Source organism: Acipenser ruthenus, chromosome 19 (assembly GCF_902713425.1).
Source record: "Acipenser ruthenus chromosome 19, fAciRut3.2 maternal haplotype, whole genome shotgun sequence".
Lineage (NCBI taxonomy): Eukaryota > Metazoa > Chordata > Actinopteri > Acipenseriformes > Acipenseridae > Acipenser > Acipenser ruthenus.
Genome location: NC_081207.1, coordinates 6,086,872 through 6,101,467, shown reverse-complemented (window position 1 = coordinate 6,101,467; position 14,596 = coordinate 6,086,872). Strand labels below are relative to the sequence as shown.

Genomic DNA, 14,596 nt, shown 5'->3' with positions numbered 1-14,596 from the left:
ATGTTCACATATGTGGCATGGATGTCTATTACTAAAATACTTTTTTTATTTAAGTTGCAACACTTTTGTATTGTAAACAGGAAGACTAGGGCCAAACTAGTTAGTCACTAAGGAAACAGGGTTTGCGACCAGTTGAAACAACACTTCTTGATAGCTGTGTAAATAACAAAGCCTGTCGTGACCCTGTCACAGTTACGGCTGATTTGCATGTAAAGAAGCAGCCATTCTTTTGTTCAAAGTTAGGAGACGTAGGGAGCTCTACAAATTATAAACACACCAGTGAGGCTTTCTGAACAGAAACACAAACTACAAAGTTCATACGATCCATCTTTAATGAATCTAATAAATAGACAGACATTATATGAAACACATGTTCCTAAAATAAAATCAGAGCAACTTTACCATAATTAATGCAACATTCATAATACAGTTTGCATTGCTTAACCTTGTATTTTAATCTGCTTTACCATTTGCCAATATTGTGAAACATACCAAACAACTTTCAATTACTTGTTTTAAGGTAAATAAATAAATAAATAAATAAATAACTCTTTCCATTTCTTACTTTTTACCTTATAGGTTTCAGAGCTTTCAATTATTGGATTATAAGCACAAAAAAAAAGTGGAATTCAGTGTAATTTCTATACCTGAATGAGGTTTGTCCACAACAAACTATTCACAGGAATTCAAAAGATCAGTGAACAGTAAAGAAGAGGTTTCCAAATATTTTAAACCTGCCAGCTTTTTCAATAGAAATACATATATATACATATATATATATAAACAAAACAAAACAATAAACGTATTGAAGCCTGTTACCAAAGTCGTTGTTATTGTTCCAGACCCTGCCCAATCCCCTCCACCCCCTTCACTGTGACCAGCTGTTGCTAAGGGAAGTGACGTCACAGGAGTATGGCAGAGAGGTTCAGATAGAAGGAAGAGGTAGGAAAGATATTCAGTGTTTAGCGTAGAGAAAAAGCTAGCTAAAAATCCGTCTCCATCCTTTCCCAAACGAAAGGGAATGCCACCCAAAAGGACGAGAACAGAATCTACACATTTTAGGCTTTCAGAAAAAACTCATATTGTGATGTTTTGAAAAACGGCGAGGTTGAAAAGGGATGGTGAAATTTGGATTGTGAACGAAAAAACAATAACATTAAATATAGGGAGACGGGGGGGAAAGCGGAGAGAGAGAGGAAATATTTTGAAATAATACGATTTCAATAGTTTAAAAGGTTGAATTAGAAAGTATTCTGGGATTTATTGTATTACTATTACTGATATTTTTTGAAAATATTAAATAAAAGCCATGGAATTGAGAGTTGGAAACAGATACAGACTGGGGAGGAAAATTGGAAGTGGTTCATTCGGAGATATTTATTTGGGTAAGTGAACTCAATTAAACCATGAAATTAAGATGTCATGATATATATATATATATATATATATATATATATATATATACTTCAAGTGTCAAATTCCAGAGAAGTAATTTTGCCTAGCCAACACGACTAGACGTACATGCAAAAATACGACAACAAAATATGTAGGTTAGTCGTTGTATTTCTTTTGTTGTTGTGTTTTGTGTTTATGCTAGAATAACCACTTTATTAGAATTACATTCTATACTAAACCGATCCAAGTATAATCTAATACCATTCAGATGAAACGGTGTGTAAATAATGAAAGCTCTTTGTGTCCGAAGTGTAGTTGATAGTGATGCAGTTGTTGTTAAATTGTTATTAAACATGTTCCTGGTTTTTCAATTGCATAAGAACTAAATATTATACTTGTTAAATAATTCTTCCCCACATAGAAACAGACCATGTTCGGTACACAACAATATCTTGTTTTGGGTCCTTGTTTTGGGACCTCCTTTGTTATGTTAAATAATAGGAATTGGCACTTCAAACGCGGTTATTTTTACCTTCAGTAGGTAATCACAGTAACAGCAATACAATATACAAGACTATCATCATAACCCGATTGTATTAATTATAGAATAAATGTAGTCTTTGTATTTGAATTTCATTAACTTCTTTGTGTTCTACTTAAAACTATGCCGCATTATAGTGAATATCACTCACTGTTTCAATATATTAATAATGTATACGGTATTATAATTGGGTTAGAAACCCAGTGGCATAATTTATTTTCTTAATTTGTAGTTGCATAATGTTTTGCAGTTATTTTATAAGAGGCAGTATGCACTGTTATTAAGAGTGATTGCAATTGGATATAATATTAAAAGTAGTTGAGACCTGTCCTGTGCTTGAGCATTTATTGACAGTAGTTGTCACAATCATCCCCTTTGGTTGATCTGTTAGTTTCAGGCTTTTCAGACTTGTTGTTTAAGGTCAGAATTTCCGGTGATCCCTGGTCAACCAGATTTTTTTCTGAGATGGTCTGAACAATGTCTCTACAGGGGGACACAAAGTTCCACTGCTAATAACTAGAGACCACAACTTGCAAAGTGTCTTGTAAGTGTTGTGGATGGAAAATAACAGATCTAATTATAGGTTAATCATTTCTTATTGGAGTGACCTGTTTGATTATAAATCAAGCTGTCATGCTTAAGTTCAAGACTGGGGTTCTCCAATCTACCAGGAAAGAGGCATACAATTATTCATATTTTGTGCAACAGGAGGCCCAGAAACAATTTTTACTACTGTCCCTAGGTACTACCTAATTTAGAATGATGAATGGTCATTATTATTATTTATAGTGTAGAGTAGTGGTTAGGGTTCTGGACTTTTGACCAGAGGGTCATGGGTTCAATCCCAGCTGTGGGACACTGCTGCTGTACCCTTGAGCAAGGTACTTTACCTAGATTGCTCCAGTAAAAACCCAACTGTGTAAATGGGTAATTGTGTGTGTAAAAAATAATTGAATTGTATGTAAAAATAATGTGATGTCTTGTAACAATTGTAAGTCGCCCTGGATAAGGGCGTCTGCTAAGAAATATATATTAATATAAAAGACCTGCAGCTTTGGCTGCAGAAAAAGTGTGTACACAGGCGGAACGAAATGCGAGTTGTGAAAACTATTACTACAGGATATAACAATCGCTGGTTTTGCAACCAGCATACTACTTGTTACTGTCTGTCTTCCATGTTTGTTTATTTTGGCACATGTGCTGTTTATTTTGTTTGTTTAAAAGCCTTTATTATTTTGTTAAATAAAAGCTGAGCGCCATTGCGTCTTTCACCTGCAGTTCCTTGTGTTGTGGTTTTGTTTCCTTATATTCAAATTGGAACACTTCCGACTATTTAAAAAAAATAAATAAATACAAACTGATTTTGGCTTGTTCAACACGAATGTAGAGACCTAAAGTTTGTATCCCAGCAACGCGTTAATCTACCGTACTAGCACTAAAAAAAACAGTCTGACACACTCAAGGTTTTAATGCAAACTGGCAACAGGAAACTTCAAACTGGGTTCCAATTTGATGCATTGATTCAGCAATATGTAATCAAAGCATGGGAAATTTAAGTACAGATGATCAATAATCAATGCATTGATTTAATTGTTGATTCCCTACTAATCATGGGAAAAGTAAGTCTTTGCAGTTCTCGCATTTGAATGTGAAATTTATATGGTCAAGTTTTGTGTGTGTGTGTGTGTGTGTGCAGTTGTGAATTCACTCGGTAAAATCACCACAATCAAATAAAGCTGTCTTATTGAAAGACACGTTTTGTCTGTGCAGGATTGGCCTTTTTAGGTCTGTTTTAATTTACAGTGTTCATAAGCCCTATTGGTCAATAAATGCAGCTGTTTTAGCTAACTACTAACAATAGGGCCTACTTTGGAGCAATTGTTCTAGAAGTCCTGGTTAAATATCCAGTAATTGAACAGTGCCAAATCAGAGTACTGGGTGGTGCAGTGTCTTCTGATAACGTCAGTCTGCTCTTCAGCTCTGGGATTTGATTTCTGAGCTTTGTTTTTATCGGCTAAGTGATTGGAGCTACATTTCCCAGTACTCTTGCCCAGAAATGAACATACTTTTTCCAAACCACCAACACTATAGCATTTGGCACCGTGGACCATTTTAGTTTGTTTGAGCCCAGGGGTGCTGAAATCGGGGTTGGTGTTTTTTGTTTGTTTGTTTCTTTTCTTTTTTTTGATTATGGAATTTTGTAGTACTGTAGTTGTAGCTCTACAGTACCCCCAAACTGTAAATTAAGGATGTTGGAAGTGGTGGTTTGTGAATAGTTACATACCAAACTAAATTACTCAATCTTAAATGAATACGTAAATAAAGCAAATTATTTATCATTGTGGCATCCTCAAAGTGAACTACAAGAATTTAGCAATGGAGTACGCCAGAGAAATACCCCTCACTCATCCCAGTCATTTTTTTCTTTTACTTTTTCTTTCTTTGATTTCCTCTGTCAGTCAAAACACATGCAGTTGTTACTTAGGACTGCTTTGCTTTTTTATAGTGTGTTCAATTTTTAAAGTTACTGATTGCACCACTAAATAAGCCTGGTTTTAGTGGGTCTTAACACAGTGCTCAATTGTTTATTTGGGACCCCATTGCGCTGTCATCAGAATCACTTCTGCGAATATTTTAATGATGGGGCAGGTGCTCTAACTGGGCAAGACATATCTTCAGAATATCATTTCCATGCAGTATTTTTTTGCTGCATTTGTGCGCCACAGATATATTTTAAATCAAGTGATTTAAATCAACTTGATTTAAGTCAGCCAACCCTGGCTGAAATTAGAATATTAAGCAGAGGCACCCCTTGTAGCTGGTGGGGTTGATGGAGCAACAGTAGGAGTCATTGTATTGGTTCCCTAGCATTGGCTTATCTCAATGAGTAAAATACCAGATCAGTAGAAATAACAGGGATCTCTTACTAAAAGAAGGCTTTGTTTGTCTAATTTGTAAAATTATGAATTTTATAAATAACTGAGTGTATATAAGTGATGGAGAGGATTTTTTATTGTTGTATAACTAGGGCTTCTAGTGTTATGTTTTTATTTTCCATCTCTCTCTTTCTCTCTCCCTTTTTAAACCTTAATCGTTGTTAAGCCTTAACTGAATACCAGATAGCTCTAGTAGTGCATTTGCTAACTTAAACACGCAGTGGAAATTAATAAGTTGAATTTGGTGATTGAGCCAGAATGAAATGCAGGTGCAAATAGAATCAGGTGAGATCAATGCGTGTCGTTTAACTCAATCAAGATATCAGGGTAAAAATAAACAACTTCCTTTGGTAATTAGTGTTTGATTAAAAAAGCAAATCGGCTCAATGTTTAACCCTTTGCAACCCTGTCCGACGACATCAAAAAGACGTACAACACAGGTCTCTAGTTGTTTTTTCTCCGGAAAAAGCCGAGAAAACCATTCAATGGCCGAGTGAGACCAAGAGAAGGCGGGGAAAGAAAAAAGGGGGTGGATCTGAGCAATACACATAGCCCCGGCACCACAGAGATAACACGGACATAAATAAACAAGATAGCTGCTTCTGCATCCAGCGCTCAATGAATAACACAGACATTTGCAAAGCTTTTTGAGATGTTATAGTAATAAAATGACTTGGATTGCATTATTGAGGAGTTTGGTGATAAAACGAGTGATCAAGAGATGATTTATCGGTATGTACTATTTAGAGTTATTTGAAAAATATAGCGAATGAGGGGTGGGGGTGGTGCTGGAGATGCAGAACTGAATATCCTGTTGATATGCAGTGCCTTTTAAACCTGTTTTACTGTGAAAAAAATACTTTTAAACAGCACGTCTTAAATAAACAGCGCGTTTGAAAATAAATTTGACCTGACGCGCCTGAGACGCTGAATAAATGTACCGCAAAGGGTTAAAGGGACATCACATGATCAAAAATAAAACCCGAAAACTAGAAGCCCTAAGTTGACTGGCCTAACAGTTGGAGCCCCATTTATTTTAATCCAAGCCGAGTTTGGGGATGTGGGAAAGCGCTTTACTTTGAGCCTCCCCTGCCCAGCTTCAGAGCAAGTCAGGGCTTCACTAAGAATAATGGGATACAAATTCTCAGTTCCTACGCTTTATCCCATCCGTCCCCTGATCTAACCGAAGAGGGTTTGAGAGGTGCATTGGATTTGACTGTCTTATGCAAATGCCTGGTCAGATACCGTGGTCTCCCTTCCCCTGACAAACGATGTCTCTGTGGGAACATTATCCAGCACACCCTTCCCCAGAGCTACTGTGAGGAGGTCAGTTTATTGAAGGAACTTTGGGCTAAACTTGTGCATGGGGAACTAATTGTGCCTCTAAATCCCTAAACACCGTTAGGATTGAGAAATTCAAATCTGCTGTGGGATGGGGAGAGACATTTTACTCCTGAACCCGAGGCTAAGATGAAAAATATAGATGTTTTTGGTTGTGGTGAATGGGCTATATTAATCACACTTGTATAATTTTATTAGGTTTTGCTGTTGTCAGTTCTGTCTGATCCCATGGTGGTTGCCTTTACTGTGTTTTACGAGTACAATGTCACGTAATAGGTTGATAGATATTCGAAGTCCCCGTATTTCTGACTGTTGCTATAATATACCACAATTCAGCTCTCAGACGAACTAGCTTTAGGTTCCGGATGTTTTCATCTTAAACCGTCCAGCCATGTCATGTTGCTTTGAAAAGTGGTTATAAATGTTCTTGCAGCACTTCTCAGACTTCCTGTTATGATAAAGTGAAATATAGTAGTCGTAGGACTAGAATTGCAGATTTAAACATTGCGTCTTCTATGCATCTTGTTTCTAGTCAAAGTGAGAATTAATTTACAAAGTGAATTGTGTTATATGGAGGCAACGGTGATCTAGTCAAATTTTTCCATCTGTAGGGTGTAGGACATTGCATGTCATTTGTACTGATTTCTTTTATTTTTGTAGTGCAGAGGATGTATGTTACTAAATTTATTAATGAGAGTTATTAGATGTTTTCCTGTGTGATATGCCACCTGTAATCCTGTAGTAGTAGCATAATAAAAATAATAAAATAACTAAATTCAAGAAAACTTGGACCCGACCACTGCATCATTGACCAAGCATTATTATTATTATTATTATTATTATTATTTATTTATTAGCAGACGCCCTTATCCAGGGCGACTTACAATTGTTACAAGATATCACATTATACATTATTTCACATTATACAGATAAGTCTGACAAGCATGCCCTCAGTCTGGGATCAAATGACTTGAACTTCCACCTTCTGTTATTTTGAAGTCAGTTTCTATAGTTTTATTTTAATGTAGGCAATAGTGTTTCTTGCTTGGCAGGATTGTATGTAGAATATTAAATACATATTAGATTGTATGTAGAATTTTTTTTTTTCCCTATCCAAACATGGGAATGGCTTCCCTTTCACCCGGTATTCTAAGTGGCTTCCACACCACCAGTATTTGACTTTTGTTAGGAAGAAAGACCTCTAAGTATGGAGCGTTGGAAATTTGTTTGAAATCTCCACCCTGAAACTAAACCAGGATCAAGGAAAATAGCTTGTTTAACAGGGGTGGGAGTGTTCAGTCTACAGACGATTTTCCGTCTTTTTGGGAACTGTGAAAAATGAGTGCGTGTTTTGAATGTGTACTGTAGCAATGGTGGGAGTTGGTGATCCGAGAGCTTTTATCAGAGCCGTGCATTTGGTTACTATGGCAATGGGGTCAAACAAATACCGACTTCATGGCTGGTGTTCCAGTTATACTAGTCGGTACATGGACCTAGCGAGTCAGTGGCATATATGATGTTAATTTACTAATAATTTGAAGGTATCTGTGGTTTTTAACTTTTAAAGGCAGCAAAATATGTTAATGGCACGTTCCTTTTCAATAGTGTGTCAATATAAAAGGTTTACAAAACTTGAAAATGACGCTGGCTGACTTTTGTCATAGCACAGATACTTCCAAGGTTAGCTCATAGATATTCTATTTAATAGAATAGAAATACATAGAATATCTTTGGTTAGCTGTACCTGAGAATGCAGTGAAAACGAACAGCCGTATTTAGCTGGAAACAAGGTATATTTCAGTACAGTAATAAGCTTTTAGTTTTGGTTTCAAGGCAGCAGGAGTATAGCCTGTGGGTTTTTTTTTGTATTTGCTTGACAGGCACCCTTATGCACAGTGACTTAGAGGTAACAAGTTATTACAATAAGCTAAGAAACAAGCAGTACAGCTTTTTTGTTTGTTTTTTTTGTAAAATGAAAGTTTTTGCAATTGTGCACAGTGTGTTTCTGTTGGTTGTATACGCATATTTGCTTTGTATTTGTATAAGCTGCGTGTGTTTGCTTTACTTCACTCGGCACCATAAATTCAGTCTTGGAGAAGTTTGCATTTACATATGCTCATTTTAGCCAGTTTTTTTTTTTTTTCACTACGCCTGCTGAATCACCAAGGTTGCGTAACAGTATTTAATCACTCTTGCAATCACAAGGAATTATGATATGGCCGTCAAAGTACTGTAGCTCTTTCGTAATTGGTGTGTGTATCTATCTAAAAAAAAAAAACGAATACAGGACAGCAATACATATCTAATATGCATATTAACAAGACCTCAGTTCCCACTTTTTGTCTTCCATCCGTTACCTTCATTGTTGTCGTTCCTGTACTCGTCCCTGCCCTCAAACAGAAGCAGCAACTCTGCATTGGTCGTGCCACGCTGCTGTGAGTATGTTGTACAGTCTGTATACAGGCTGCTGTGCTGTTGACAAACAGTTTTGTATTAATCATTATGGATAATCTTTGTAAGAACAAGGTTCTTTCCAATGTAAAATGAATGCTGTACTGTTAAAGTCCAAATCTCTAGTTAAATATGTGTGCATATATAAGGCACTTTTGAGGCAGCATTACATTTGTTTGGCATATGTGGCTTATGATGAAATGATGGTGACACCAATAGGAAATATGGCAGGTTAGCTTGTATGTACATTTGCCTAGATTAAGTGTGATTTAATTTAACCATGTTGTAGGTAGAAATGATTAACCCCTGCCCTGTTCCCTGAAATCTTTAATGTCTTGTCTATAAGGCCTCAAATCAGCAATGTAAAAAGCAGATCTACACTGGTGGTAGCTGGATTGTGACATGATGCCCTTTTTGGATTTGTATGTGAATAGTCTTGGGATAGTGTCTGCACTCTGTGCATACGCAAGCATGCTAATGTACTGTATGTAAGCATGCTAGTGTGCTGCTGCTGTTGGTGGATTGGGTCAAGGGATGCCTGCACAAGCTGTTTGGAAGCCCCTGCAGTTCAGTTGAGAGAGAGAAATAAACTCAATTATTCTCAATTGTCTGTTATTTAGGGTTGTTGCAATTAGCGATCTCTATGGAAGTAACTATTGAATTTCCTACAATACTAATTGTGTGTGCAATTAAATATTGCTTTCAAATATAATTCCAGTACTCTGGAAGTCCCTGGACAGCTCTTTCAAGTCCATCCAGGATTGCATTTTACTGGAAACCATAAATGTCTGACTCAAGATGAATATTCCACATACCGTGTAAATAAGGAATAGGCTATTCACCATATGTAGTTTTATTCTCAATAAGTATTTCACTTTTAATGAAGATCTTGGTCGATTTAGTAATAGTGGATGGTTAATATACAAGCTCTGCATCGCCAACACTTCATTCAATGACTATTAGAAATCAAGTGGGGGAACCCTGCTTTTTAATTTGTGCTTTCTATATTTGAACTCTAGTTGGCTAGCGGTATATAGGGTTAAGTTTTTTGCATCTGATCTTTGTTTTATAGTGAGCATTTTAGTAACAAAGTTCCCAAAATAACATTGTCACTGTAAAGAATAATGAAAACCTTAATGTGCAGGAGTTGACAAGACCCAACTGTTCAGTTCCCTGTAAAGGCACTTGCCCCTGTCTAGTGCCCTCTTTAAACAATAGACTTGGGAGCAATTGAGATGCAAATTAAATCATTTGCACAGTGAACTAGCCGCACAACAAAAGTGATTTAAATCCTGTGTGCTTGTGCCAGATTGGTCTGTCCTGGTTTCATTGACTCTGCACAGGTCCCACAAAGCACTGGACTAGCTGCATCTTGAATAGGCACAGAACAGCATGTCTGGGTCATTAGGTCAGGGGGTTTATAAAAAAATAAAGTTAAGAAACAGGATGAGGTGGTTTTAACTGTGTCCTGTGTTAAGGAAGCTGCATTTCCAGTGGGCCAGTTATGTTACACCAGTACAGTTTGGGTGTTTGTTTTTCTAAGGAATGACAACAGGTTCACTGCAACTCTTAACTTGTATGCAGATGTTAAATTAGCAGTCCCAATCTAGAAACCTACTAAATTTATTTAGATGAATCAACTGTAGTTCATATGCAAAAAAAAAAAGCATTTCTGAATGGTGGGATGGAGAATAACATTATTTAAAAAAGCATGCTGCTCACACATGCATTGCACAATGAAATGTAAGAGGCAATAATGAAGCCTCCTTTAGCGGGTGGTTCATTTAATAGTGGGAGTAAATGTAAAATATCTAAATTTTATAGATCTGTCCAAGTGAAGGTGTTAGGCATCTGGAGTCAGACTGTAAAGGTGGACCCCTACATCATACTCAACTTCTCTATGAAATTATAATTCAGTGTCTGGTTTTTTTATTTCTCTACACAATAAAAGTGGACATGACAGTCCCAACCAACCAACAGAAGCGTTGGTCTAAAGATGCATAAGAATCACTGTCCTTGCCTTTTAGTCAATTTTAACTCCTATATTTATATTGGGTTCACTATGGCTTGCAGTTGTCGCTGTAATGTTGAAGTGTCTGATTTCAACACAGATGGGTTGGAGGGGGAGATGGGAAGACTGCTGTGTGTAGCAATATCCATAAGCTGACTGTTCTATTTATTGCAGGAAAACAAGCTACCGAAGGTACTAGCAGTGGCAGCATAAAAGGTTTGTTTACGATGCTTTGTAACTTGTGGAGTTCTTTAAAGAACTCTGCCTTTAGCAGCCACACTTGCATGTTACACAAGGTGGGAAATGTAATATTGGTGATCACATCCATACTTCACCCGAATGAGTTTGTATGTCACATGTTCTACTTGTAAATGCCTTAAATATCAGAAAATGATGGCATAGTGTAACAGTCCTGTGTGTCCCCATAACATTTAAACCATTACACCAACATCATACTTTTTTTTTTTTTTCTATGTAAGAAAATGATGCATGTTTGATAGTCAGCCTTGGAACTAGTGGTCCCATTTTTAATGAACTTGCATAATTTCCAATACAGTTTTAGGCAATTTGCCTGTCATAAATGCATTAATGAAGAACTATACTGAGTTCCTTCCTAGGTTTTTTTCTTTTATAAATGTCATCTTAAAATAAGTTTCACATTTTATTGATGCTATATTTATATGAAAACATTTAAACACAAACATTTGTTGAACAGTGATTCAAAAATAAAATGAATCGTCCTAGTACCTCAGCATCAGTTATGCAAAGCCTGACCAGATTATTTGCAACTTCTGGACTCAGTTTATTCCTAGGAGAGGGGGCAGATCTTGAAGCTATTTCACCGGTTCATGGACGTACACCCACCACTGTTGTCAATTGATACAGTTCTGTGTTACCAAAAGGGTCTATATTACAGATTTGTCTCCATATGCACGCATTTTTTCTTTAAGGCAGTGCTGATATCTGTATCTTATCTGGCTGGAGCTATAGCATATTCAGCTGTTACCTGGTGTGCAAGTGCCATAGCCTTAGTACATTTTTGTAATAGTTAATTATTACATTTCATCAGATAACACTTACTGGATAAGAAATGTGTTGCATGGTGGATTATTGTGCATTTCTATCAAAGATGATAGTTTCACTTCCAAAACATCTAAAATGTCAAGAATCCTTTTTCTTACCCCCCCCCCCCCCCCCCCCCCCCAATGTAGTTTAATTGAAAAGGGGCTTCAAGCAGTTGATTTTCTAGTAGGAAAGCTAGCTGGTAGAACAATAAAATATGGGCATTATGCTCTCTCAGGCTGTCAGTTATATAATGCAACTAAATATGCAAACAAATCAAAAATTTCTAAAACAATTGGTAGCATTTACATAATAAACAATGTACATCTGTTTCTAAATATTGAACTTCTGTAGGTAATTTTATTGTGCCGATACAAACAGTAGAAATAGAATTTATTTGATCTGAATGTTTTGTTGTAAATGGAATGTTGTACATCTGCAGATCATACTGCACTAGAGAAATATTCAGCAATCTTGCGCATATATACAGAAATCCTACACATTTAGAGGCTGTTGCAACAGTAAATATACAATTTATTGTATTAACATCAGTAGGTATAACATGCTTTCTTGTATGAATGTTAGCAGGCAGATATCAAGATTCTGGCAGGGCTATTTATTGCTGTCTTCATTGCCAATATAGTGAATTGAAATCTAAAGAATTCTTGCACAGTTTTCTTAATTCACATTATATAGCACAACTATTTACTTTTGAATGTTATATTGCTGACTTACCAATGCATGTCAATTGCACATGTTTAAAGGCAGGATGTGTTGGTAAGTAATACTAGTAGAATTTGAATAACCAAGAAAATGTCACTGGTTTTCACACTAGAATAAAGATTAGTTACAGTATCATTAGTCACTGCAGACACCAACTAAAATGTGCAACCTTCAGTATTGTAATTTTAGTAGACTAAATTGAAATTAGAAGTTGTGTAATTCTAAGTGTGTGGATACAATGTATAGTACACCTTTTTAAACCGTTAATTTTAAAAAGCATACCTGTTAATTTCTGTATCTGTTACTTGGAATATTGTCATAATGAATGTTTTGTTTTCTCACCCCATTGAAACAGTATGTGTTGCATTGAGCCCAGGCTTGTGTGGGGGTGGGGGTAGATGTTTGTTTATGTATGTTCTTCATGCAAGTCTTCAAAGCACTAACTGCATTTTTTTTTCTTCTTTTAGGTGCAGATATTGCTGCTGGAGAAGAAGTGGCAATTAAACTAGAATGTGTGAAAACCAAACACCCGCAGCTCCACATAGAGAGCAAAATCTACAAAATGATGCAGGGAGGAGGTAAGTAAAAAAAAAAACAAAAAAAAAAAAAAAAAAAAAAAAAAACCATGCAGAATATGCATTTAGTTATTCAAAAAAAATTAAATGTACTGAAATCTGCATAGCTTCCATCATATTACTGATATGAATCAGTTGGTGTTTCACCCACTAGCACCTAGAAAGGATTGGAAGGTTATCAGTTTTGCTTTTCTAGGCTTTTTAAAATTTTTCTCCTTTTCCCAATCTTCAGGTGTATAATTTATTTGAGTGTATTGGCTGAGAATTGATTTTCGGGTGACCAGGTTCTATTCACTCGACCATCTCATTCAATACCAAAGTATTATAATTAGGGCTTCTGTTTTTCGGTTTTTATTTACTTTTCTGTGCATATTTTTAGCTATTTGAGTTTTATGTAAATCAGGTTTTTTCAGGGCTTTCGTTTTTGATATACTGTATAAAATTAGTGTTTTCGGTTACTTTCCAAAATGCTTGAGCTTTTTTTTTTTTTTGTCAATATGTATAGTAGTAACTCGACAGTACTTGCACACAAGTTGTACCTTCTTTCCTTTGCTGTCTTCCATAATGAAACCCCCACTATCGAGTTATCAGTTAAAACTGAAAATCAGAAGCCCTAATTATAATATGGGGCGGGTTCCAGATTTTACACGTCGAAGCGACGTGTGTTCACTGCATGCCTTGTTGGAAGGCATTGTCTCAGCGTTTCTGTTAATCTGAAGCACTGCTACTCTATGGAGTAAGGTCACCTTCAGTTTCTTGTCCATTTGCTTAGAGAAAACTAGAGGGAGCTATTGCACTTCTAATACTATTCTGAAAGACCACTTCAAATGAGCATTACATTTCACTTGGGTTTTAACATTTTTTGCATGTTTTACAGCCGTGTTTAGCTTCCTCAAATGTGTAACCTGTTTTAGTTCTTTAAGCTGTTGTCTATCCAGTTTAGTTTAGCATTTCAAATACATGATTGGAATAGGTATTTAAGACTTGTTTGTTTTTAGTTGGTATTCCCACAATTAAATGGTGTGGAGCAGAAGGTGATTACAATGTCATGGTGATGGAGCTTCTGGGACCAAGTCTTGAGGACCTCTTCAACTTCTGCTCAAGAAAATTCAGCCTAAAGACTGTCTTGCTGCTGGCTGATCAGATGGTAAGGGCAACTAAGCTTTTGTTAAAGATCAAACTCTAAACTTGTAGATGGAAAAGACATGTACTTAATCACAATTGTTTCATGACATTTTTGCAATGGAGATACAGTGGAGGTGCTCAAACATATGTGAGTGATGAAATTTGATGGACATTCCAAGTAATGAGCATATCAGAATCTGAAGATATGAAAAGGTGCCTGTCAATCAGGTCCTTGTTTTTAGAACTGTCTTGTTGATTTGTTACCAAATTTTATTTTTATTAACATTTGTTTTGTTCAATCTTTTTTTTCTAACTTATTTAACTTACTACATTCCTTTAAATAGTCCCAAGAAGAAACAGGCTTTTTTTGTACTCCAGTAAACCTTTGCCTCGAGTTGAATATATAAATATTTATTTTTTACTTTGTAAAGTAGAC

The 14,596-nt window shown here is 36.1% G+C and overlaps 1 protein-coding gene across 10 annotated transcripts in view; it reads left to right on the top strand.

Annotated features, from left to right (window-relative positions):
* Positions 1–846: 846 nt before the first annotated feature.
* The window catches only part of LOC117424567 (casein kinase I), a 27,632-nt gene continuing 13,882 nt past the window's right edge, over positions 847–14,596 (top strand). For 3 of the 10 annotated variants that reach the window (XR_004547908.3, XR_004547909.3, XM_034041020.3), the window contains exons 1-4: positions 864–1,385; positions 10,850–10,891; positions 12,928–13,038; positions 14,034–14,182. Coding sequence is in view for 8 of the 10 variants with exons in the window: in XM_034041020.3 (XP_033896911.3) it covers positions 1,310–1,385; positions 10,850–10,891; positions 12,928–13,038; positions 14,034–14,182 (378 nt within the window). In the remaining 2 variants the exon portion in view is untranslated. Of the gene's footprint in view, positions 1,386–10,849; positions 10,892–12,927; positions 13,039–14,033; positions 14,183–14,596 lie in introns of all 10 variants that reach the window. The other 7 variants (XM_034041014.3, XM_034041015.3, XM_034041016.3 and 4 more) reach the window with 4 other exon arrangements.